A 27,373-nucleotide genomic window follows, 5' to 3' on the forward strand; every position below is an offset into this window, starting at 1 on the left:
CGTGGGCCGTGGACCACCGACGACGCCTTCGGCGCCGAGGAGACCTTTTCGGGCACGCCGGCCACTGCCTTCGGAGCGAAAGCCTTCGGCGCCGTCTTAGTCGGCAAGGTAAAGAGGATCGGCGTGGACGCCTTAACTGGTTTCTCCACAGGCTTCGCAGGCGGAGGGTCCTTTGGTTCGACCACCGCGGTGCCGTCCCTGATGCGCTGCAGGGAATCTGTGACCTTCTTTGTGAACACGGCGAATGGATGCGCCGGTTCAGCGGAGTCTTTCGAGGCCACCTTCGGAGTCGAGTCCTTCAAGGTCACTTTCGGAGTTGAACCACGGGGCGCAGCGCCCCTGGCCTTGTCATGTGGATGCGGGGCAGAGAGGACCTTCGGGTCATCGAGTCGCTTCTTCGGCTCACTGAAGGTTTCCTTTGGATCGTCGACAGCTTTCTTCGGGTCGACAAGGCCCTTGCCGGCGTCGACCAGTCTCGGCGCCGACGCGCCCGTATCGACCAGCTTCACCTTAGTCTTCGGCGCGGCGGACTTTGTCTCGACGCCCTTGACTTGGCCTTTCGGCTCGACCGCCATCTTCGGCTTCTTCGGCGCCGAAGCCTCAGAAGTCCTCGATCCGACTAATGCGATGTGCACTTTCGGTTTCGATACCTGCGCAGTATCTGGCGTCGAGACCGTAGGTTTCACTTTCGGTTTGGCCGGGAGCGGCTCTGTAACAATGTCCGTGGCCGGGCCCGAAGGCGGGGCCGTGGAACCCATATCGAGGTCTTGGGTAAGGCCTGAAGGCAATCCCTCGACCTGGGCCTTATAGATAGGCACGGCCCCAGAGTCAGTTTGAGGGAGCTCCTCATCCGAGCTATCCTCCATGGCCCCGAGGGCCCAGTCGTCGTCTCTTACCTCCTCGACAACTTCTTCGCTTTCGAACACCTCAGCATCAGCGTCGTAGTCTTCTTCGACGTCCGACGCGGGGTTTGATTCCGAGACGTCCTGGATAAATTCTTCCTCGACATCCCCAGCATCGAAAATGTCCGCAGGCGCCGAAGCAGATTGCTGGGCCTCCAGGCGCGCAGCTTGAAGCTTAAGCGTCTTCTTGGACCTGCAGCGTGAACAGGCCATACATTTGGCCTCATCGTGGTCCGGCGACAGACACTTGTTGCACAACGGGTGGACGTCGATGTGGGGGTACTTAGAGTTACAGACTGGACATCTCTTGAATGGACTTCGGTCCATAATGGATGGTCGATAAGTCTGGAGCGTCGACTAGGCCTTCCGTGCCGAGAGCACGCGGAAGTACAGAAACCGGCTCGGAGCCGAGCTAGAAGAGTAAAGCCGAACGCAAGAACAAAACCGACGGTAAAGACTAAAGACCTTTTGGTCTTAGAAAGTTTTTCTATCGATTCCGACAAGAGGGAATTAAAGACATCCGAACCCAATGGCAGAAAAAAACAATCTGAGGATGGAGTCGATGCTCATGCGCACTGTAGTCCAGGGGAGGAGCCACCTATCTCGTGATACTTCGAAGACTCTTCCAGGACAACAATGTGCAATCATCTGGACCCAACACTAGGCGGCGAACTATACACAGATATGAATTCAGCAGCCCACATGCCTCGAACTGGGGCGTTGTCACCAAGGTTTCCAGTCGGCAGAGGGGTGAGGCAGGGCTGTGTTCTGGCACCGACCCGGTTTTGCCTCTACGTAAATGGTGTCACATCTGGGCAATGTCCCCAACAACGACGCGCCAAGGTTGGCAGGCAGGAGGGTTCCTGCGATTATGTTCGCCGATGATACCCTCCTGCTTTCCAAGTCCCCTATGAGGATTCAACGCATATTGAATGGCTTTGGGGACTTCGGTCAATGCCGTGGTCTTGAGATAAACGCCGCCAAAACAACATTTATTATATTTAATCCTCTGGCATCCACTCGTCCGAACCCGACCCTGGGCAGTGTGAGGTTGGAAAGGGTCACAACCTTCCAGTATCTTGGCGTTACACCGCATGAAAATCTGTTTTGGGGACCCCAACAAGTTAAATTGCAAATGAAATTGGCACCGTTGGCGGGTGGTATTCTCAAAGTCTCTAGCACATAGACATTCAAGCCAGTGAGCCCAGCCCTGGAGATTTATAAGACCAAAGCAAGGGCTGCAGCTCTTTATGGCGGGGAGCTGTGGGGGCATTTGTGTGGGTCGGCAATCGATAAAATAGAAACAAAATGTATTAGGCAGTTGCTGACACTACCTCAAAGTACCCCGCTCCTCCCCCTAAGGTTAGACTTGGGACTGAGACCTACAGGACGAGATAGCATTAAAGCCCCTCAGGTTTTAATGTAGGCTATGGACAACGCCAGATCTGCTAAATTATAGGCAAGAGCTGAAGCAGATACTAAGTTATAGTAGTGTAGGAAAAATCCCCTGGCTGGCGTTCATAAAACATGAATTTTTAAGATTAGGTGTACCTGCCATGTGGGACAATCCGGAAAGGGGCTGTCCCGAGGTTTCGCGTAAGTCCCTTACTAGGATTTTTAAAGATAAGAAATTGAATTCTGCTGTCTGCGCCCCCAATGTTGGCACCCTGACTAATTCCTTTTTAGCCTTTAAAAATTCTTATTTCTTTGAGGATTTTATGGACGTTGTTTTCCCGATTTTAGCTAGGAAACTCTTTATACTATGGAGATATGGCACTTTACCCCTAAAAGCATTTACAAGTAAATGGTCAGCCTCTACCAATAAGTTGTGTCCAGGATGTAGCTGTGACGTAGAGGATGAACTTCGTGTGCTCTTATTCTGTCCAGCTTACAGTAAATCCAGGAAGTATTGGCTGGTACCTCTTTGTAAAAATGTGGGTTTTAAAAACGGTCTACCTCCCTTTAGAATACTAAAAACGGACACATCAAGTTCTATTGTATTTCCACTTTCTAGGTATTTGCTAGCCATGTGGGCCAAGCGGCGCCTATTAATTGATATCGAATGTTAAGGACTAAATACTTTGAACTTTTTTCCAATGCAAAGATGTTTAATATACCGCCAATGAATTTTATGATCTACTGTGTCTATGTAAATGAATTCTGAACATAATCTCCCTCTATCATGTTTTATTTCTGTACTCTTTCATGGCCATGGCCAGAACGGCCGAAATAAAGAATTTTTGAAGTTGAAGTTGAAAATACTAGGTTGACCGATGGACTTGCTCCGAAGTAATTACACCTGGTGTGTCCTCCCACCTGTTTGACACAGAGCATGCCCTGTCATGGTGAGAGGCAAAATACATTTGGGTCCCCAGTATGGTGGCTGGACTATGTTCTAAAGGAATTCCGCAGAGGTAAAGTATACATTAGAATGTACTAATTACATCTAATTGTTTAGATGCAAATTGACGTTGAATGAATTACTATTGAAAACTGAACGAAAACCCATTCCGAATCTTCTCCGTTTCCTCTGCAGATCAAATCACACATGGAGCTTAAAGACCTGATAAAAGCTTTGCAAATACATCTATTATTTTTTTTAAATAACTGATGCAACAGTCATTATTTGACACTGACGTTTTCCACTGTACGTCCTTTTGCTGTACCTGATAGTATTTAATGGCCTTTGTCAATGGCTCCACGTTGACCGTCTCATCCAGTTGATCCTTGTGTAGCAGCTCGATCAGAAAATCCAGGGAGCGCTCATGAACGCTCATCTCAGGATAAAGCATTCCAACCTTCTTATACACCTCCACATTACATTTATTCATGGCTCTGGAGAGAGGGGAGAATAAAGGAACATGAAAGTAATCTCTCTCAGCTCATCATTTTACAAAAGGGAATAACTCATTCAAGAAACCAGTGTTATAAGTCTTTAAAAAGAAATAAGATAGGAGGCTGAAGAAACAGACCAAGATAATGGCTGCAGCCTATAGGCCCATGATTTCAAGATGCACTCAGAAAGAAGTTGCTTTCCTGACCATAAGGATCTTCAAGATTATCTTCTGTGGATTCACTTCTTTTATAGCACCGCACCGGGAGCAGTGTCCCAGCAGAGCAGGTTAACGCAACAAGTTTCTATCTACGCCAAAGCAAAATCTCAAGATCAATGTCAAGCACTAGTACATCAGACAGAATGTAAATATAATTAGCACAATGTTGCTTTTTCTTCTGGATAATAAAGCCTATACCTAGAATTTGTGGTGACGTGCATGCATTTCTATTCAAGCAAACGCTCTTCTGCCTTCAACATTGTGCTCAGAGTGCACAGAATATTTAACAAGTGTGGTGCATCTACTGGCAGTTCATATAGGCATGGGTTAACCTACAATGGCATCATCCACACAGCACTCTGCAGCCTTTTGGTTCACGCTTTCCTAATACCACGTACGCACATGCATCATCTGTTCCATCAGGCTGTAGACAGCAATGATTGCAGAACCTGTGGATACATTTCCACATTGCTAATTCAGTGCCTTGAATCAACCCCAATGAAATGAAGTTTGCCATAGTCTGGAGGTTTGTGACGACTGCCTGGAGCGAACCCATTTTCAACTGCCATTCCTGGTCGAAGAGGAAGATTAGAACCACTGACCTGCAAAGAAGTTTTGGAACCAGAGCCATAACGTTTGTGGACACCCACGGCCAACTTATAATTGTCATTCTATACGAAGGCATGGAGAGGCCCCTGACATGACGAAGGCCTCTGCCTTTTACCAACACCAGAAAATAGATGGAGTAACAGCCAAGTCCTACTTCTGATGCCAGCAACCTCTTTGTGGCTCCTTTGGCCAGAAGGACCTGCACTTCTTGCAGCAAGGGGGACAGATTGTTTTCCGTCAGCCAATTTGTGGGTGGGGTAAGGTGCCAGAGGGGAAAAGAAATGATGGTGTGCAATCCCATTGGACAATCTGTAGGACTTCCTTGTATGAAGTTATCCCCTGGCAGAAAAAAATGATCCTGCCTCCAAAACAGTGTCTGTGTTCCTAAAAGGATACACTAGAGAAGTTCAGACTGCAGCAGCAGGAGGGGTGAAAGATAGTGATGCATGCTGCCCCTGTTGTCCACGTGGTCTGTAGTACCACCGCCTTGCCAATGAAAAGGCTGCTGGGTTTGCTGGATGGCGATACTGGAAGCCCCTACCGTAGTCAGATGGGATGAAACATAAGGCGAGACTGACATGGAGTAGCAGACAGGCCCAAAGTTCATGTCCTGACCCTGCTATCCTTAAGGCACTCAAAGGATAAATCCACATTCTCACCAAAAAGGTGAGTGTCATCGGAAGGCATATCCAAGGAACATAGACTGAACATTGTCTGAGAAGCCCATGGACCTCCTCCAGGCGTGCTTCAAAAGCTACACTGGGGACATTTGGTCTGCATAGGCAATTTATGGTATCTAATGCACAGTGGCTGTTAATTTAACCATGTCACATCCAACCTACATAACTTCCTTGAGGACAGGACGCACGTCATCAAGACACAGGGTATGACTTGTGCAACAGAGTCCGAAAGGGCCCAAGAGGCAACTGGCATTAACAGAACATAGTGCCAAATTTGTTGAAAAAAAACATATGCTTTCCAGAGGTTTCAATGTCCCTTGACCCCACTATCCGGAGGACTGTTAGGGAAAGCATTGGGGTTAACTTTGCTATTTGATGACTGCTTGACTACTCACTCAGTCATGCAAAGTCAAAGAGTATTGATCACCAGAGGCTGGACGATAAAGGGCTATCTGTCTGTTCAATAGAGTTCTGGTACAGGGTTTTGCTTAAGACTAGAGAAGACTGTTTGCAAGGGCTTTCATAAACGGCAGGGTCTCAGTATTGGTTTGCCCAGGCTGAAGCTCCTTCGTAAAAACATTAGTCTTCACCTCCAAACTTAGCAGCTGGAGGTCAAGAATCCCGGCTGTCCTTCACATGACCATTGCAAAAGAGGAGCTTTCTTCTTTGATTGAAATGAAGAAAAAAATGATTTTTAAAGCGCTCTACTACCAGAGGGCGTCAAGGTGTTAGCCAAAGGAAAGAAAACAAGTGACCTGGTAAATCTCACAGATGAGATCAGGTTTCTATTGGTTGAAGAGTCAGGTTTTCAGTGTTTCCCTAAATGTCAATACATAAGAGGCGCTTTTGAGGTTCAAAGAGTTCCATAGACTGGCTGTGCAGACTACAAAACTTTTACTACCCCAGAAAGATCTCTTAAACCAGGGAATCACAAGATTATGCGAGGAAACAGATCGCAGGTGTGTGCCTCTGGCATTTGGGAAGAAAAATATTTAGGGTCTATATCATGAAAGGATTCTAATGAAATGCATAATTGACAGGGCTTGGAGGTGAAATGATCGCAGCGTGTGGCGAAGTATCCAGTCCACTGGCAAGCTGAAGGTACTTATACCATTTGTCTCCTGCATATGGTTGATGAAATTCATCCTCAAGGATCATAAGCAGTATTGTCTGAAACCATTCCAAGTTAGTTATGAGCCTTACCTGAGACCAGGATAGAGTATCAGAGTCTGATGGGTTCACAAAAGGCTGTGGTCCAAGAGTCTAATTTGGATTTCCAAGTGCCCTTAGCTATCACAATTTTGTGTGCTATCTTAGCAGTTCTCTATATACTGTCTACTGCCGAGAATCCCTGTTCTATTTTGTCACTTTAATTCAGTTCCCCTTGTGTACAATCCATTGTATGATGTAATAAACAGTTCTATAAAATTGTGGAAAGAATGAAAAAGTAAATGAAAAAATAGTTAACAGGTATGGAATGCCTTACGGAAGTAACACAATGAGAGTCCACTAGTAGGTTCTCACTAGTGGGCTCAGGTTCTCATCATCAGCACTACCATACCATAACAAAAATTGTGCGAAAACTGTGAAAGACTAGTTAAGCCAGTCGTGAAAATAAAAAATCCTTATAACATGAGTGCTAGGATCTACCTCCCTAGTACTCACTGTGTCTGACCCCTAACTAATGAAGTGGAACCTACTGCTTTGAAACCACTTTATTCAAGTTAAAAACGAGCTAGACCCCCTCTAACTATCCTACTTTATTGTTGCCGTGGGTCTGCTCACATTAAAAGACACTGTTGCCTACTATATCCATAAAGGGCCAATATGTTTCATTGCGTGTTAAATTTCTGGCAATTTCTTCAGGGCGAGGGTCAGTTTTCACCACACTTCATGCCTGACTTATTACCTGAGGGAACATATAACACAAAGACAACACTGCATCAGTACAACATTCTGGGCTCCATGATTCCTTTTATCTTGCCCATTGAACACACATCCTGCCAAAATGTATTTACCATTTCACTGCCTCAATTGGGCATACCGGGCAGACTGATTTGCATATGGCCATGTCTGAACTGAGGTGGCAGAGTGGGCTAAAGAACGGTGATGGATTAAACCCAGATCTGTTGACTGGGTGGGAGTGTTTGATTGGTTCAGATGCTCCGTCCATCACCACCCCCTTTTGGACGTTAGTTCTTATACACAGCTTTTCCACGCCAGAAACGCAGAGCCATGATAAAAACCGACACTGGTGCCAAGAAACTAGGGCCCTGAAAGGGAAGACCTTAACCCTAGATATCGGTTCGCAGAACAGGGAGGATGAGTGGGGCGGATGAGTGGGGCGGTAAGGAATCTAACTAACTAATGTTTCTTACAGATATATATTTACCGAAGGTAAGTAACTTGTTCATTTGAAAGAAACACGTTAGTTAGATTCCTTACCTTAGAATAGATACCCCAGCAATACCAACCCCGGTGGTGGGTCTGCGAACGAAGATCACACCAGAAAGTCCTGTAGAACGGAACGGCCAAAGAAGCCATCTCTCCGGACTTGGCTGTCCAGGCAGAAGGGACTTGCGAACGTGTGCAGCGAGGCCCACGTAGCTGTCTGACAGATGTCCTGCAAGGGGACTCTCCGACCGAGGGCAGTAGTAGCCGCCGTGGCCCAAGTGGAATGGGCCCTCAGCCCAACTGGAGGCTCCTTCCTCGCCAAAGAGTAGCAAATCTTGATGCACAATACGACTCACCGAGAGATGGTTCGTTTGTGCACCGCCCGACCCTTCTTAGCGGCCACGTAACCAACAAAGAGTTGGTCATCCACCCGGAACTGACGGGTGCGATCCAGATCATATGAAAGCGCACGTTTTGGGTCCAGACAGTGGAGCCTCTCTTCCTCTTTGGAGGGATGCGGAGGCAGGCAGAAGGTGGGCAAGGTGAAGGACTGTCAGATGTGGAAGGGTGTGACTACCTTGGGCAGGAAAGAGGGTCGCGTCCGCAACACAACCTTGTCTGGATGGACAGAAAGGAAAGGAGGTTATGAAGAAAGGGCCTGTAGCTCACTCACTCTCCTGGCTGAGGTGATGGCAACCAGGAATGCAGTCTTAAGAGTGAGAAGACAAAGAGGACAGTTATGAAGTGGCTCAAAAGTAGCGCACACCAGATAAGTTAGAACAAGGTTCAAGTCCCACTGCGGCATCACAAAAGGGACAGGAGGAAACATGAGTGATGCCCTTCAAGAACCTATTTACAACGGGGGACTTGAACAAAGAGGGCTGATCAGGTAGCCTTAAGTAGGCGGAAATGGCAGAAAGGTAGCCCTTGATAGTGCCCAGAGCAGAGCCCTGCTGGGCAAGAGAAAGAAAAAAGAGGAGAAGCTCAGAAAGAGGGGCAGAGAGGGAATCCACAGACTTTGCTGTGCACCATGCCACAAATTTGTTCCATCTGCAGGCGTATACCGATTTTGTGGAGGGACGCCAGGCTGCCAGAACAACATAACAGACTTCAGGAGGCAAGTCAAATGGCCTCAACTGTCGCCGCTCAAACTCCACGCATGGTGGTGGAGGCTGGACAGGTTCAGGTGGAGGACCGTCCCCTGCTGCTGCGACAGAAGGACTCCTGAAGAGGCAGACGAATCGGGCGATCGACTGACATGCTGAGTAGCTCGGGATACCAGTATCTTCGTGCCCAGTCCGGAGCCACAAGGATGACTTGGGCCCGGTCGCGCCTGATCTTCTTCAGCACTCTGGGCAGAAGTGGTATAGGCGGAAAAGGCGTACAATAGACCGCAACTCCACTCGCGACGAAAAGCGTTGCTGAGCGAGTGCCGCCTTGGAAACGCACAGAACTGATGACATTGCGCGTTCTCTTCTGTGGCGAATAGATCTAACCAAGGCTCTCCCCACTGCTGAAAGAGACCTTGCGCCACGTCAGAGTTCAGACGCCATTTGTGATAATCATGCACAGACGGCTGAGTTTGTCCGCCCTGACGTTCAGGGAACCTGCCAGGTGTTAAACCACCAGGGTCATGCCCGGATGTCCCAACCACTGCCAGAGGTGCAGAGCCTCCTGGCATAGGGTCTACAACCCCACTCCGCCCTGTTTGTTGGCATACCACATGGCAGTGGTGTTGTCCATGAACACCTGCACTACACTCCCCCGGACAGAGGGGATGAATGCTTTCAGTGCAAGCCGGATCGCCCGCAGCTCCAGAAGGTTGATGTGGAGCCAGGACTCCGCCGGAGACCAGAGGCCTCTGATCTCCGCCTCTCCCATGTGGCTCCCCCAGCCCAGGAGGGATGCATCCGTCACAACTACGTGCTCTGTTTGGGGAAGGGAGAGGGATCTGCCGCTGACCCAATCGTAGTCCGTGAGCCACCACTGCAACTGTCTTGCAGTGACCTCCGAGATCCGGATATGGTCAGACAGGTTGCCCTGATGCTGGGCCCACTGAAACTTCAGGTCCCACTGCAGAGCCCGCATCCGCCACGTGGCGTGATGCACCAGAAGGATGCAGAAGGCCATCAGCCCCAGAGCCGCAGCGTCAACTTGACTGAGACCCGGGATAAAGGCTGAAAGATCGAAATCAGATCCTGAATATCCCAAACCCGCTGTTGGGGGATAGACCCGAAACTGCTCCGAATCCAGAACCGTCCTGATGAGGAGGAGCCTTTGAGAGGGACACGGGTGCGACTTGGGCGCATTGATGGAAAACCCCAGCAAGTGCAGGAGGTCGGCCGTAGTCTGAAGGTGGTTGAAGACTGTCTGGGGCGAGCCAGTCTTCAACAACCAGTTGTCAAGGTAGGGTAAGACTGACACCCCTAAACTGCGCAGATGAGCTGCGACCACCGCCATCACTTTCGTGAACACCCATGGGGAGCTGGTAAGGCCAAAGGGGAGCACGGTGAACTGAAAGTGCTCGTGGCCTACCGTGAACCGCAGGTAACGCCGGTGGGCCGGCAGGACGGAGATATGGAAATAAGCGTCCTGCAAGTCCAACGCTACCATCCAGTCTCCGGGGTCCAGGGCAGCTAAGACCGGAGCCAGAGTCAGCATCTTGAACTTCTTCCGGAGGAAGCCGTTGACGTTCCGTAGGTCCAAGATAGGGTGTAGGCCCCCTTTTCCCTTCTTGGGAAACAGAAAGTAGTGGGAATAGCAACCACACCCTACTTCTGGCCCAGGAACGCGCTCGATGGCCCCCTTGGCCAACAGGGCCGACACTTCCTCTTGCAGAAGTTGCAAGTGATCCCCGACACGCGGTGGTACTGCGGTGGCATGGCTGGCGGGTAAGCCCTCGAAGGGGAGTGAGTAGCCCTTTTGGACGATTTGCAGCACCCACCTGTCCGAAGTGATGGTACGCTAGGGAAGGAGGTGATGGCGGACCCTGCCCCCCACTGGGGTTAAATGGGCCTGAAAGCTCGGACTAGAAGGGCTTGGAGGCTTATCATACCTCTTGGATGCCCGATCAGGGGGTGCAGTCGGGAATGCGGATTGGGAAGTAGAGACCTGGATAACCAGACTCTTGGAGTGGGGTGGGTGGACAGGAAGCTAGGGTCACCCGGTGCTGGGCGGTGGCGCCTGACTACGTTCCTATCTAAAGGGGGGCCTGTAGCGGCGCTGGACCAGGTGCCCAACAGGACGTCCATGAGAGCCTCATTAAACGGCAGTAAAGGCTCCAGAGCGCCAGTCTGCGGTTTAAGGACCTCAGTGAGGATGTTAGACCTCACAGTAGCGACAGGGAGCATAAGCACCAAGGCCTTGGCTGCCCGCGTCAGCACTACACTATAAGCAGCCCCCTCCTCCATAGCCACGGTAGGAGTGGAGACAAAGCCAGTGTCAGAGGAGGTATCAATACCACTGGCCTCCCCTAGCTACTCTGTCCAGTCCTGGAAGGACTGACACTCAGGTGTCAGAGGGTCCATAGACCGCTCCCAATCCCCTTCGTCCTCAGTCTCCTGAAACTCAGGGTCAAAGGATGGAGCCGGATCAAAGAAGAAATGCTCTTCAGCCGGCGTCAGTCGACGCCGATCCGACGCCGGATCTGAAACGAGAGAGGGATCAGGGACGGCGTCGTGCGGGGACGGCACCCTGGGGGTCGGCGCCAGCGGGGTCGTCTAGCGGCGACCCGGATCCGGAACCGGATCCAGCGGGAGCCAGTGGCGTCGGGACCGAATTCGCAGACGGCGCCAGGGCCAAAGCACTCGACGCTGCCAGAGCACCCGACTCGCCTGGACTCCAGTCTGGGCACGGAGGCACCACGGGACCAGATGGAGGAGAGAGGGACCTCATGGCCATGAGGAAGGCCTCTATCTCCTCCGGCGTCGCGTTCAGCCCAGGGATCGGCGGGTATGGAGCTGGCCGTGGCTCCGGCGGAGCCGGTGTCGCCCGAACCCCCGGCCGTGTCACGCGAGCGTCGGGGGAGTCAGAAGAGCAATGGCGTCAGATTTCTTGTGCCTCTTACCTGAGGACTTGGACCCCGACGAATGGTGTCGACTTGTCGAGCTTCGATGACTGTGGCCCGCGACCGGTCCCTCGACCCCCTTCTGGACCGGGACCACGAGCGGCGCGGAGCCTACTGCCGGAGCTCGAGGCGCTTGCGGGACCGCTCCGTCTAGCCTTCGACGTCAAGGCCCGGCAGTCGGGGCACGACCGGTCGTCGTGTTCGGCCCCAAGGCAATACACGCAACGGCGGTGGGGATCGGTAACCGACATCAGTCGGTTGCAGTCGGTACAGGGCTTGAACCCGAGCATTCCCTACCGGCACCAAGAGTTGTGACGACTCGAGAAGAGATCAAAAAGTTTTAGTCAAAAAGTGACTAAGGTACTGCTTTCTCCGGACCTGCGCTAGCTGGCGCAGAAAAAAGAAGAACTGACGTCAGCGCGCGAGGGCGGCTTCTAAGTACTCTGACGACGTCATCCCGGCACACACGACGGACGCGGAGCCGCAGACGACACCTACTGACGCGCAAGGGTACTGCTACGCAAAATTTTCCGGATCCAGTCTGAGCCCTGGGGGTTATTCTAAGATTTTGTGTTATATGCTCCCTCAGGTAATGGGTCACGCATGAAGTGTGTGTGTGTGGTGAAAACTGACCCTCGTCCTGAAGAAATTGCCAGAAACTTACCACGCAATGAAACATGTTGGCCCTCTATGGATATAGTAGGCAACAGAGTCTTAATGTGATCAGACCCACAGCAACAATAAAGTAGGATAGCTAGTGGGGGTCTAGCTAGTTTTTAACTTGAATAAAGTGGTTTCAAAGCAGTAGGTTCCACTTTATGTGTTAGGGGTCAGACAGTGAGTACTAGGGAGGTACATCCTAGCACCCATGTTATAAGGTTTTTTTATTTTCACCACTGGCTTAACTAGTCATTCACAGTTTTTGCACAATTTTTGTTATGGTATGGTAGTGCTGATGATGAGAACCTGAGCCACTAGTGAAAACCTACTAGTGGACTCCCATTATGTTACTTCCTGTTCACTATTTTTTCATTTACTTTTTCATTCTTTCCATCTTTTCACAATTTTTTGATTTGTTTATTACATCACACAACGGATTGTACACAAGGGGAACTGAATTAAAGTGACAAAATAGAACCGGGATTCTCGGCAATAGACTGTATATAGATAACTGCTACGATAGCACACAAAATTGTGATAGCTAAGGGCACGTGGAAATACAAATTGGACTGTTCAAAGAATAGGACCAGGTCATATTGTGTTAGATATGTTGAGTAGGGTGTCGAGCTGTTCCTAAAAAAACCCTTATGCTCCTTTTTTGATTATTGTGGTCCAAGAGTATCAAGGCGCTGATTTGGTTGAGGTGCACCGAGCCACAGTGGGAAAGTATAATGAGGTGCACTTCATTGTACAGAGTCCATGCACCATGGTTTGGGGTGGGTTGTGGCACCAGGATCAGAGTCTGCAACAAAACTGGTCAGGAGTCTGTAGTTAGCTCTGCGCGTGGCTTTGAGGAGTCTGTAGTTAATCTGGAAGGTTCTAGCTGGCACTCCCCAACCCCAAGTGCCTTGAGATCCTTACAGGTGGGTAGTCTCACTTAACACCTGATTGATTGACCAACGGTGGACCTGTAAACGGAGTACCAGGTGGAGGCACTAGAGGTTCCTTGTGGACTGAAGGCATGCTAGAGGAGAGGGAGATGGTCAAAAGCGCCAAAAAGAGGAGCATGGCTTCACGGAATTATTCTATTACTGTGCCATTGCTGACAGCCCAGGAAACTCAAGTTGCTTCAGGACACAGATCGGAACCGGCTCTGAAGGTGAATGGCTTCTGGAGCAGGACGGAGGCATACTGAGACCCCTGTGTCTTCTCTGGAGTTCAAGATTGGTGGAGAGTCCCACATGATAGTTTTATTTTCATTTCTACAACTTACTCACAGACGATGACCGTGATCATGATAGGGCATGGGAAGGACTTTAGGAATGGCAACGGGGCCTTCCATTTGATCGGTCACGGTGTGGAGTCATTTGGTGCTTGGCGACGTACTGCTTTACCTCAGGTGGTCTTAGGATTCATTAAGGCGGTAGCTCAGGATCTAGGTCTAGTGGTATGGAAAGAAAGGAACTGATGTAATTGTGTAAGCGGCACATAAAAGCGGTTCTACGCATCACTTCTGGAGCACAAAGATTGGAGGAGAGCCGCATGATGCCACCTACCGGTGTGCAGAGGTCCTGCTGACATTTTCTTTGTGGATACAGTCTGACACGTGGGGAATATTCAAAAAGGTGAGGACTCTGTAGTTAGATATCTCTATCAGCATTGGGTGTCTCAGTGAATGGTAGATTTGTGACAGCTGCCTGTTCCTCGGACTTGAAACCAGACAAGTGCAGCCACCCCTGCCTTTTCAAGGTACTGGCTGTGCACAACTAGCACAGCAGTGTCTGCTGTGCCCAGTGCTGATTTTCAACAGGTGTTATCAATTGTTTTTACAGCTCGAATTGCTTTTGGCTCTTTTCTTGTAGTGATCTGATAGATGTTGCATCAGAGTTTCTATTTCCTCCAATAGCTGGTCTCCATAACTGTTGCGACGGGATTTGAGTTGGCAATTTATTTTCTTTATCAAGTTTTGTATAGACCGAAATTGACCTGAGGGTATTACAGTGCTTTACAGAGTGAACACAGCAGCAATTACACAAGTTACAGATGAAGTAAATAAAAATAAATAGTAACAGTATATAAAAGAAGAAAATGATCGACAATAGTTATGTAGAAAATAACGTTCTGAGGTAGTTACGGTGGGGTGTTGCGAAGGTGAGGAGAGTAGATCACATTTGCTTGGGGAGAGTGGGGGTGATGTGGTCAAAGGGACTCCACCAAAAGTAGTCTATCTGATGTGTGGAGAGTAGCTTTCAGAGGAGCCATGTGTGGTTTTTGGGAAGCCAGGATCATTGTGTTAATGTAGTCCAGCTTGGACAGGACCAAGGATTGCACCACAGTCTTTAGGTCTTCGATATTGATGAAGGGCTTAACTTAGAGGTTTCAATGTGTAAAAGGCAATGTTAGCTGAGGTATGAATAGGTTCTTTCTTGTTTAGGTTTTTGTCAAGAGTAAACCCCAGAGATTTGAAAGAGTTGGAGATAGATAGTTTGCAGTTTAATTCAGTGAGGTTGTTGAGCCTGATATCTCCCTACCACCATCTCCAACATCTCCAACCACTTGCTCTGCTTGGTGGTGGTCGCATGGTTGCTGGTGTGTTTACACTTTTCCGAGCTGTAGTGCCAATAATGAAATCTGCCTTGACAATACCCCTGATGTAAGCTGGGTCCTGGAAGGATTGCCTATACTTCTTTTCAACCTTTTCAACCCTGGGGGTCATCAATTTAGTGGCGTCTGGCTCCCTGAACTCATTTCTCTCTTATTCAAGGATGCTCAGTAGCATTGGATGATTCTGGTTATTCCTTTATGAGGGCATGAGTGCTTCCAGTAGGAGCAGGATTCCATCTGATCCTTTTCCAATCTCATTCCATATATGCCTGCCTCCCTCTTGATGACAGCAACGTATGCAGGGATGTTGTCTGGTGATGGCTTGACTGGTATATGTCAATCCCTTCCTCCAGGAAGCCTGCTTCAACATCCTGCTATCCTACATCCATTGTGCCTTTCAGCGAAGAAAAACTCACTTTCATTCTGGCCCCTCTTCATTCTTATCTACTTGCATGTAGGCTTCCTCTTCTGGCATCTCTGCCTGATCTATCTCTGGCTCTGTCTGTGGCTGGCCGCTGTCTTGAGGAGGTAGAGTAGGGATCGTGTATCGCACTAAAAAGTCAAACTTGATCTTTTTTTTTCCAAATTTATTTTTATTAAGAATTTTAGTAGAGTACACATATTACATGACCAAACTCTTCACAGGAGTGTCGTTGAGAAAAAAGGGGGTTACAAAATTTGACATTGTGAAAAGGTATGTAAAAATCTCCAGGGTCAGACCTAGGCCCAACCATATTGGAATGCATATTTAAGGAGTACAGCTTCTAACGTAAAAGGGTTTAGGTCATGTCCCTGCCCCTTACATAGAGCGGTAAATTAATCTAGAATTGTCCCATCGACCTTTGTGGCAGATCTATCTGAATTGAGGGTGTTGCATAGAAAGTACTACAGTGAAGTAAGAACGGCTCCCAACCGTGGAGCAAGAAACACAAATTAACCCAGCAAACTTCATCTTTTGTAACAGCAGAGCCTCCATTACGGCATCAATCCTTTTTTTTTTTCAATGTCTGGAATTTTCTATTAAATAATGATAGCCTCTTGTTGTTACTCCAATAGTCAGAGCTCCATCTCCCTCCAACGTCCTGGATCATCTTTTGATGTTGAAGCTGAAATTGAGGGTTTTCAGTCAGTGATGGCCATGTCTTTGGGTATGCGAGGCTCTTTATGTTTTCTTTTTCCCTCGACTGCCAAATCATTTGGAGGTAGCATGGTTTTGGAGTGTTTTGACTCGGATGGTCTCTGCTCTACACCGGATGTGGTTACCTTCCACTTGTATCCTTCATTGATCGGTCTCATCAGCGTATTCTCCTTTTAGGCAATAACTGCCTCCATGATGTTGGAAGATTCGCCTGCGCCAGTTCGGTTCCCTTTGGGTTTTCCTTGCCACTCAGCTTCTCAAGTTAGGAGTCCACCTTTGTTTCACCCTCGATAATACAGTCTTGGATTGAAACTCCAAGCAGGCTTCACAGTCACCTGAACAATAGTTTCTCAGCAGATAGAGGTTGCATACCTTGTGATTGTCCCTCTGGGAGAATCTGTGATGACACATGAAGCAGAAGGGTAAAGGGGTGCGATTCATATGCAGTCTTTACACTCTCAGACCCACTTAGTCACCTCAGAAAACACTAAGGTGTTATCGGCCTTTTCTCTCCACGTTTGTTGGTTGTTAATTATTTTATCATTAATTCTGAGCTTGTTCTTCATTTCCCTTAATGAAAAATGTGTATTTCCGCTTCTTGATCTGGAGTGCTTGTGCATGATTCTAGACCCATTGGATGAAAAAAAGAATCTAAGATGGCGACCATGCACACAAGGGCTTCTGGGGCATTAAGTCTGATGTCTTCAAGCAGAACATACAGCCAAATGATTCCACATGGAGGACATCACAGATGGAAAAAAAAAGACTCAAAAGACAGCATTCCAGACCAAACCATTAGATGGCAGGATAATGAACAGCATGTGGATCCTGAAAAGATTTGTGCTGCAAAGCCATGGCTTAGACAAAGACCGGGCAGGTCGAAACGAGTCAGCCGAATAAATGTACTTTTTGAATTTCCTGCAGTGCGGGCTCTTTCCTGCGTGGCAACACGAGTACTGGATTACACAGATATACGGGTCCTGGGCCCGTTTAGCCCTGCAACAATTATACACACACACACATATATATGTGTCTATATTTATATAGTCACACAGACACACATATATACACACACAATTAAACAGTACTTTGTAGTTCATATATAGTCACATTTGTGAGATCATATGCAGGGCATGTGAAACACTTACTGTTCATATTTGTGAAGTGTAGCTTGTAGGAGGCTAAGAGAGTACACCAACCCAGCAGCAAAGCTCAACTGCTCTCCTACCGCTCCTCGTAAGCCAGTTCGATCTGCGCAGCTCTCATTGAGATCAAACTTCTCTTGTGCTTGCTGGCTGATCAGTTCAGCCTGTGACAAATGAACACACAGGAATTATGCACATGTATACTGGGGTTTGGGCAAATTGTTCAGCAAGCCCTTAAGATCACGGATAATCCTTCTGGAGAATGTTTGAGAATCAGAACAAAATCATGTGATTCACTGCATATGAAGAGACAGGCAGCTCATTTATTCATGGCTCGTAATTATGTTACCTGCTTTTGCCTCAGTGACCGGTTACTAAAACATAATGTTACTTTCTCCAGCAACATTAACAGACATCTGTAGACATGTGTTAGACTTTTTACAAGTAAATGTATCTTGCACCTTCCACAACAAACTAAAATATATCTTGTTTCACATAGTGAAGGCATTTGCAATCTGCTAACATCCAGAAATTCTCTAAATTCCTGAGCCCCCTTGCATTCTTCCTCAAATCCACCTTAACGTTTAGATGATCGAACTTCGTCTTTACACAGCACATAACTCAGACTTGCCCCAATTTAGTATCTCTCCCCTGGACATGCAAAGCACAACTGTACAAATTACTTCAAAGAGCTAACCAATGAAGTCAGTCCTGACAAAAACATTTCACTTTAACATGTGCCCACAGATGTTTGCATTGTACTGTTTTCTGTCGATTATTCTTCGACATTCTGCTATCCATAAGTCTAACTACAATAGAGCTCTTGACAGCTGAAAAGGAATGTTGGTTGCCATGTCAGACGAGCCTACAAACGTGAAATGTATTGGTTTCCATACTCATCATTAGATAAACAATATGTGCAACAGAGCACAGCATAATATTTTCAAAAGTAACACCAGAGTTATAGCATGCTCTGGGTAGCCTAACAATCAATATTACTACGGTTGGCATTCGGTCATCAAAACTAAGTGTGAGGGCCACTCTTACATGAAATACAGACTTAAAGAAATACAAATAGACATACAGGGTCAGCAGCATTTCAAGCAAATCGAGGAAACTGTAACCACCAAAACATGCAAGAGGAGCTGCATCAGCAATAAAAATAATGTGATCCTTCCACTGTCTAGCTGTGCATTTTGGCACACAAGTGTACAGCAATCCTGGTGCAACCAGAACCATTCATACACTGGAGGTTCAGGTTTTGAAAGGTATCAACAGCCCAGTCTAGGCTACAGCCAGAAACATACTAGAGTGGAGGTGAGAGATATCCTCAACATATAGAAAAGAGTCAGGAACAAAGAAAGCAGAAGGTTCGTATTTGCAGAGCAGTCCAGCCAAACTGGTAATCCCCTCTCTGAGCCACATCAATTTTCTTGCTCTCTATCTCCAGGAGCATTGTCTGCCACCTGAGTGAAGGCTCTTTCTGGCAGCATGCACCACCAGAGTCAGGCTGGACAAGGCCCCCAATTTAAACCTGGCCCGCTGGGACCACCATCTATTTCATTCAGAGGTCAGAGCTGCAGGGCGACAGCCCCGACCTTAACTGGGTTATTGAAATTGTCTGTGCTGCACTTCATCATACTTTTCAGCATGGGCCGATATCAGACCGATCTCGTCTTCTCAATGAGAAAAATCCTGTTCCTCCTCAAAGACCTGAAGCTTAAATGAGTTGTGTTGCAGCACCCTCTATATGTGAATTTGATAGGCAATAGTGTCACACGGAGGGAGGCCTTCAGAGGGCATGGCTCCAGGTGGGGTCAACCTATGGTGTGACATGGGCATGATGGCCCCACAGAGTTCCATTGACTGGAGTCAATATGGTCAAAGTGGGAAGAGAATGTTTTTGACTGAGGAGGTGCTGGTGTGTGCGCGAGGCCGAGGAGGGGGATGGTGTGTGCGCGAGGCCGAGGAGGGGGATGGTGTGTGCGCGAGGCCGAGGAGGGGGATGGTGTGTGTGCGAGGCCGAGGAGGGGGATGGTGTGTGCGAGGCCGAGGAGGTGGGATGGTGTGTGCACGAGGCCGAGGAGGTGGGATGGTGTGTGCGCGAGGCCGAGGAGGTGGGATGGTGTGTGCGCGAGGCCGAGGAGGGGGATGGTGTGTGCGCGAGGCCGAGGAGGGGGATGGTGTGTGCGCGAGGAGGGGGAGGGGGATGGTGTGTGCGCGAGGAGGGGGAGGGTGATGGTGTGTGCGCGAGGCCGAGGAGGGGGATGGTGTGTGCGAGGCCGAGGAGGTGGATGGTGTGTGCGAGGCCGAGGAGGTGATGGTGTGTGCGAGGCCGAGGAGGTGATGGTGTGTGCGAGGCCGAGGAGGTGATGGTGTGTGCGAGGCCGAGGAGGTGATGGTGTGTGCGAGGCCGAGGAGGTGATGGTGTGAGGTGATGGTGTGTGCGAGGCCGAGCAGGTGATGGTGTGTGTTATGTTAGGTTATGTTAAATGGGTGACTTGTAAAGCACGCGGCTACTCGGGCAGTGTCCCGGCGCTAGGCAGATCTCTAGAGGGGAGGTCAGGAACATAAATGACTATAAGCCAAAAAGCCAAGTCTTAAGTTCTTTTCGAAAGGACAACAGATTGTCGAGCTTCCTAAGAGACAAGGGAAGTTTATTCCAAAGTTGAGGGGCCAGCAATCTGTAGGAACGTCCGCCAACGCGAGCACGTTTGATGGATGGAATAATGGCCAAAGCTTGTGAAGCCGAGCGAAGAGATCTAGAAGGAAAATAGAATTGAACTCTTTTCCTTAAGTAGACAGCACCAATACCGTGCAATGACTTGAAGGCCATGGTCAGAGTTTTAAAATGGATACGCTTCCGCACAGGCAGCCAGTGAAGCGAATCAAGAAGGGCTGAGGTATGAGCCCTACGGCTAAGGCCAAAAATGGCCCTCGCTGCAGAATTCTGAACTGTCTGGATGCGTGCAAGAAGATACTCAGGAAGGCCCAGATATAGTATATTCGAATAATCGAGCTTGGAGCCAATCAGTGCCTGGACTGTAGTTCTCCTATGACTATGGGAGAGGAAAGGAAGAAATATCCTAAGAGTGTGCAACAAGGCAAAACATTAGCCAACTAGGCTAAGAATCTGGGGCTTAAAAGTTAAACCAGTATCGATCTTTATACCTAGGTTCTTTGCCACTGACGTGGGTGATGCAGGAGGATGCATATCGGCCGGCAACCAGAATTTCCAGTGGGCATCAGGGGGACAGCCAAAGAAAATCTCTGACTTGTCAGAGTTGCATTTTAACTGGTTCTCATGAAACCAGGAAAAAACGGCCTCAAGGCATCTCCTGATAGAATTGCCGACAAACTCAGTCTTGTTGTCGCAGGTGAAGAGGAGCTGCGTGTCGTTGGCATACGAAACAATTCGCGCTCCATGCGACTCAACGAATTCAGCCAAGGGATAAAGATAAACATTAAAAAGAGTGGGGCTCAACACCGACACCTGTGGCCCTCCTACAGCCAAAGCAGCTGAGAAAGGGGGGGCCCAAATCAATTGTTGGCGGTCGGACAGGAAGGACTTAAACCAATTGAATACCGTCCCTCTCAGTCCAATCTCCTGGAGTCTTGAAAGAAGACGGCAGTGAGGGACGGTATCAAAGGCCGCCGACAAGTCCAATAGCACCAGCATCGCCTTCCCACCACTGTCCATAACCTCCTTAATAGACTCGGTGACTTCCAATAGAGCGGTCTCAGTGCTCAAATTTGAGCTGAAGCCAGATTCGGTAGGGTGCAGAAGATCGAGCTTCAAGGAAGGTGGAATGTACGTGCTTCTCCGCTATTTTAGCCAGAGCAGGGAGCAGCGAGATCGGTCTATAATTGCAGTGCTCTAAAGGATCGAGGTTAGGTTTTTTTTTTAACAGTGGGACGATGTGCGCCTTTTTCCATGCATTAGGGACAATACCCGTTTCAAGGGAGGCGGTGAGAATCGGATTAACCAAAGGGTTGATAACATGGGCTATCTTACCTAACATTTTAGCAGGGCAAGGATCCGATGGGGAGCCAGATTTTTATTTTAGTAACAGATCCAAAGACAATTGAAGAGATAGAGGGGGAAAAGTTGTAAGCAGGTGATTGTCAGGGAGGAAACACTGGTTGTCAAGGAGGGGACATAGAAAGCTCATTCGTAGGAATAACAGGCACAAAAGAGGCTTGAATGCTTAAGATCTTATTCGAGAAAAAATTTGCCAGTTGCTTGACCCGCAGGGGAGGTGAACTCCTTAAAGATTCTAAAAATTTCTTTACTAATGTTACTCGCTGAATCTATTCTTCTAGCGAAATACCGAATATGCTACTTATCAGTATGCATCTGTTCTTGGCATGTAGGGCTGCTGACATTCATATCGCCGCCTAGTGTTGGGTCCGGATGATCGCACATTGTTGTCCTGGAAGAGTCTTCTTAGTATCACGAGATATGTGGCTCCTCCCCTGGACTACAGTGCGCATGGGCATCGACTCCATCCTCAGATTGTTTTTTAGCCATTGTGGCCAAGATGGAGTGAAACTACGTGAATGATGACCATGCCAGAAGTATGTGTGAACGCTGCAGCCGCTACAGGCGCCGGGGAGGAGGGTGGGCGATATGAATGTCAGCAGCCCTACATGCCAAGAACAGATGCATAATGGTAAGTAGCATATTCGGTACGAGGCATGTGGGCTGCTGAATTCATATCTGTGCATAGAATACATAGCAGTCCCTCCATTAACGGCGGCCGCCTGTGCCAGCTGCAGCAGTTTGAAAAAGTGTTTTTAGAACAGCCTGCCCTACAGCAGCCTGCTGTTTGGAGTGCACATCAACACAGTAGTGTTTTGTAAATGTGTGTGTGGTAGACCATGTGGCTGCTCTACATATGTCTTCCAAAGGAATATTTCCAAGGAAAGCCATGGAGGCCCCCAACTTCCGGGTGGAGTGGGCCCGCGGTGGAATGGTGAGAGTGCGCTTGGCTTTCTGATAGCAGATCTGAATGCATTTAACGATCCTCCTGGCTATACCAGCCTTGGAAATAGGGTTACCTTTGTGTTGTGGCGCAAAGGCAACAAAGAGTTGTTTAATCTTTGGTCCTATCAATGTAGTACATTAGGGCCCTCTTGACGTCAAGTGTGTGGAGCATTCTCTCCGCAAGTGACTCTGGATTTTGGAAGAACACAGGTAGTTCTATAGTCTGGTTGATATGGAACTGAGACACTACCTTAGGAAGGAATTTAGGGTTAGTGCGAAGCACCACACTGTTAGCATGAATTTGAATAAATGGCTCTTGGATAGTTAGTGCCTGGAGTTCACTAACTCGTCGTAGCGACGTAATCGCTATAAGGAAAGCCACTTTCCTAGTCAAGAACTGAATCTCGCAGGAATGCAGTGGTTCAAAAGGTGGACCCATCAGCCTGGTGAGGACCACATTGAGGTTCCACTCGGGAGCTGGTGGCGTCCGCGGAGGAATGACTCGTTTGAGTCCCTCCAGAAAGGCTTTAATAGCAGGCACTCTGAAAAGTGAGAGGTGCTGTCTATCGAGTGCTGCTTGAACTTGCGTGCCACCAGCGGTATTAGAGGTGCTGGGGGAAAAGCGTATGCAAATTTGCCTGACCAGTTCATCCATATCGCATTGCCTTGCGACTGTGGGAATGGAAACCTGGCGGCAAAGCTTCGGCATTTTGCGTTCTCCTTTGTGGCGAACAGGTCTATCTCTGGATGACCCCACTTTTGGAAGTACGGGTGGAGTACTGATGGATGTATCTCCCACTCCTGCATTTGGTGGCTGTACCTGCTGAGCAGGTCCGCCATCTGATTTGCCTGGGAGGTGTTCTGCCATGATGAAGATGTTTCTCTGAATGGCCCACTTCCACATGCTCTGAGCCAGATGAGACAACTGTGGAGTGTGTTCCTCTCCGTTTCTGAATGTAGTACATGGCCGTCATGCTGTCCGTCCGGATCAACACGACCTTGTTGAGAAACTTTGAAGGCTTTCAGTGCCATGAAGATCGCCATCAGTTCTAGAACATTGATGTGCCTCTTCCTTTGCTGTGGTGTCCATAGTCCCTGCATAGTGTAGTGGAGTACATGAGCTCCCCATCCCTGGAGAGAAGCGTCCGTCGCCAGGATGATCTGTGGCACAGGCTCTTGGAACGGTCGTCCCTTGCAAAGGTTTCGTGGATTCCACCAATGCAGAGAGTTGTATGCCCGACCGCTCACCAACACTAGGTCTCTCCACCGCTTTTGACACGGTGGACCATACCATCTTGCTTTCACGTGTCAGAGCGGCGGGAATCGAGGGCTCAGCCCTGGTCTGGCTATCGTCCTTCCTGAGGGACCGTACCCAGGCGGTCCGGTTGGGGGATTTCACGACTACCCCACTTCAAGTCACTTGTGGTGTTCCCCAGGGCTCCTCACTTTCTCCCTTACTGTTCAATCTTTACATCTTTCCTTTAATCTTTGCACTTCAGCAGCTGGAGGTCACCGTATATAATTATGCGGACGACCTCCAGCTCATCTTCAGCCTCTCCTCTTCTCCCCACTCTGTCTCTAATTTCCAGTCTATTATGATTTTCATCAGGGACTGGATGAACCGCAACCATCTCAAGTTGAACCCGGACAAAACCGAGTTGGTTCTCACAGGTGGTTCTTCCAGTCCCTGGAACTCTCTTTTCTGGCCCTCTTCTTTTGGTCCTTCGCCCACTCCTTCCTCCACAGTTAAAACCCTGGGCGTCAAAATGAATAACCAACTCACTTTACAATCACAAATCAGTTCTGTTGTTTCTTCCTGCTTCCTCACTCTCCGTACCATTCGCACTGTTTCCCGTTTTTTTCCCCTCCTGGCACTCAAACTGATCATGTCCGCTTTGGTGATTTCGCGGCTGGATTACGCCAATGCCCTGTACAACGGCATCCCAGCGTACAGCCTGCGGAAGCTCCAGATGGTTCAGAACCAAGCGGCACGATTGGTGTACGGTTTCCCACGCTTTCATCATTCAACACCCCTCCTTAAGGAGCTTCATTGGCTTCCTATCAAGGAACGTTCCCTTTTTAAAACCGGCTGCATGGTTTTTCAGGCTCGCCAGGGTTCTGCCCCCGCTTTCATTTCTTCCCTGATTAACGAATATGTTCCTGCCAGAGAGCTTCGTTCATCGTCCGAATCCCTTCTGCAAATCCCACGCTTCAAACGTAAAAAGTGGGGAGGGGCCAACTTTTCAACTCTGGCTCCTACCTTTTGGAACTCCCTCCCCGACCACTTACGATCTGCTTCACATTATTCCTCCTTCCGCAAAGACCTTAAAACCTTTTTGTTTAAACAGGCCTTTTCCTTGTAATTTGTCCCTGTTATTTCTCTGCGCCAGTCATCCACGGCCCTGATTGCTGGACCTGTCTCCATAGCGCCAAGAAACCGCAAGGTGAACGCTGCGCTTTACAAATGTTTTAAATTCAAATTCAAATCCAAATTCTTTCAACTGTCTGTGAGCCTGGGTCCACTGACGTGCTAAGCACTCCTGAAGCAGACGCATATGTAGTCTCGCATGCGGGACTATGGAGATGCAGGAGGCCATCATGCCTATCAACTGCATGAACACTCGCGCTAGAAGCGAGTGTTGAGGTCTGAATTTTTGTATCAGCGATTGAATGCTACTGACCCTCACTGAATTCGGCTGCGCTGTGGCTGCCAGAGTGTCTATCTTCGCACCCAGATACTGCTGTATGTGGGCGGGTTGCAGGTGGGACTTTGGGTAATTCAGTGAGAATCCCAGATCGTGAAGAAGGTGAATGGTGCGGAACATGTGGGCGGCACACTGCTGGGCCGACTTTGCCTGGATCAGCCAGTCGTCCAGATAAGGGTAGACGTGAATGTTCTGTCTCCGTAGGTGTGCCGCCACTGTCGCCAGGCACTTCGTAAACACCCTGGGTGCCGTGGTGACTCCGAAAGGTAGAACCTTGAACTGCTAATGTTGATTTTGGATGGTGAACCTGAGGTATTTTTTGTGTGACGGGTGCAGTAGGACTTGCTGCAGTGTTAGCGTGTGAAAGTGCTCCGACAGAATGTACTGATTGAGGGGTCTGAGGTCCAGTATGGGTCTGAGGGACCGGTCCTTTTTTGGTATCAAGAAGTACAGTGAGTAAACTCCTGTGCCTCTTTCTTCCGCAGGCACGAGCTCGATTGCCCCTTTTTGCAGCATGACAAGGACCTCCTGCTGCAATAAGTGCAAATGCTCGGCGGACATAGGACGGTGTCTTGGGGGTATGTTGGGTGGTGTGGATGTTAACTCCAGACAATAACCGTACTGTATAAGCTGTGTGACCCACCTGTCTGTGGTGATGAACTTCCAGACCGGCAGGAACTGTTGAAGTCTCCCCCCGACAGGTGTTGTGTGGGCGAGGGGCAGTGACAAGGCGTCACTGTTTGTTAGTGGCGGAGGATCTGGAGTTGGTGTTTCCACGACCTCTGCCTTTGGCGCTGTTGCCACGATATCCACCTCGACTTTGTTTGGTGTATGTGGTCTGCGTGCCGCCTTTATAGTACTGTGTAGTTTGGGAGAGCTGGCCTCTGGAAACACCTCTAGTGCTTGAGCGACGAAAAGAACCACCCCTGAACTGCTGGGACTGCAGAGCCTCCATGGACTTAGCAGTGTCAGTGTCCTTCTTGATTTTCTCCAAGGTGGTGTCCACCTCAGGGCCAAAGAGATGATCAGGGTTTACTGTCTGATTGAGAATGGTGGTCTGTATCTCCGGCTTGAATCCTGAGATTCTGAGCCAGGCATGGCGTCGCAGCATGACACTAGTGTTAATAGCTCTGGCCGCGGTGTCTGCCGCGTCCAGTGCACATTTAATGGAAGCATTGGATATAAGCTTCCCCTCTTGGATGAGCATCTCAGCTGCCTCTTTGTATTCGTCTGGCAGGTGCTGTAACAGGGTCTCCGGAGTGTCGTAGTGTGCCCTGTCATACCTTGCTAGAAGTGCTTGTGTATTAGACATGCGCCAGAGATTGGCCGCTTGAGCTGCCACCCTTTTCCCTGATGCCTCAAACACCTTAGATTCTTTATCTGAGGGAGGAGCATCACCCGTTGTTTGTTAATTAGCCCTCTTCCGGGCATTAGAAACAACAAGAGAGTCCAAAGGCAACTGTCCCTTGATGTAAGTAGGGTCACTAGGTGCCGGTTTATACTTCTTTTCAATTCTTGGGTTTATCACCCTGGCTCTCGTAGGCTCTTTAAAGATCTCCCCAGCATGCTTCAAGACACCCTTCAACATAGGCAGAGTCTTGACAGTCCTCTCTGAGACGGAAAAGGTGTCAAAAAGAAAATCCACTTCAATGGGGTCAGTATGGAGCTGGAACGTCATGGTTCTTTGCCGCCTTTTCAATAAGGGCATTAAATGCAGCTGAATCCTCAGTAGGCGACGTTTTAACCGCATACATCTGAGTGTCAGGGGTAGAGTGAGGATCACCTGGGTCAGCAGCAGCTGCCCAGGGTTCATTGGTATCATCTGGCTCAGTATAGACAGGATAGACAGGATAGCTGTATTCATCCTCATCACCGTCCCCGGTGTCCACATCTGAATAAGTGGGTGAGACATCATGGCCATGTGGAGAAACCGGTTCCACAAGAACAGGGGTCTAAGTGGAATCCTCCTTCTTCAGTGGAATTTTGTAGGACTCCATTGGCTGTTCCGGGGCAATTATCCGCTTGTGAAGGGAAAGTCTGTCCGTTTCGGCATCGATAAATTGTTCTGGTTGTTCTTCCACCGAAGATTGTCGATGCTTTAAGGCCGGGACCGCTGTCGTCGACTTCGGCACCGAGGACACCTTCTCGGGCACGTTGGTGGCCATTCTAGGGGCGAAAGCCTTCGACGCCACTTTCGGCGGCCACGTGAAATGAATGGGTGTCAACGCCTTCTGCGGTTTATCGACAGGCTTCGAAGGTGGAGATCTTTTGGCCCGACACTTGAGACCTTGTCCTTGATGCGCTTTAGGGAGTCCGCCACTTGATTGGAGAAAGCGGCGGACGGCTGCGTCGACTCGACGGAATCTTTTGAGGCACCACCAGACGTGGACTCGTGGATCGGTCCGCTCTTGGCCTTGTCTTGTCGACGCG

The 27,373-nt window shown here is 49.0% G+C and overlaps 1 protein-coding gene across 11 annotated transcripts in view; it reads right to left on the minus strand.

Annotated features, from left to right (window-relative positions):
* DCTN1 (dynactin subunit 1) overlaps nucleotides 1-27,373 on the minus strand; it is a 624,416-nt gene that overhangs the window by 171,109 nt on the left and 425,934 nt on the right. For all 11 annotated transcript variants that reach the window (XM_086960179.1, XM_086960178.1, XM_086960174.1 and 8 more), the window contains 2 exons: nucleotides 17,255-17,415; nucleotides 3,569-3,737 (listed from right to left, as the gene is read on the minus strand). In XM_086960179.1, the coding sequence (XP_086816305.1) occupies nucleotides 3,569-3,737; nucleotides 17,255-17,415 (330 nt within the window). The remainder of the gene's footprint in view (nucleotides 1-3,568; nucleotides 3,738-17,254; nucleotides 17,416-27,373) is intronic.

This window comes from Lissotriton vulgaris, chromosome 3_1, assembly GCF_964263255.1.
Source record: "Lissotriton vulgaris chromosome 3_1, aLisVul1.2, whole genome shotgun sequence".
Lineage (NCBI taxonomy): Eukaryota > Metazoa > Chordata > Amphibia > Caudata > Salamandridae > Lissotriton > Lissotriton vulgaris.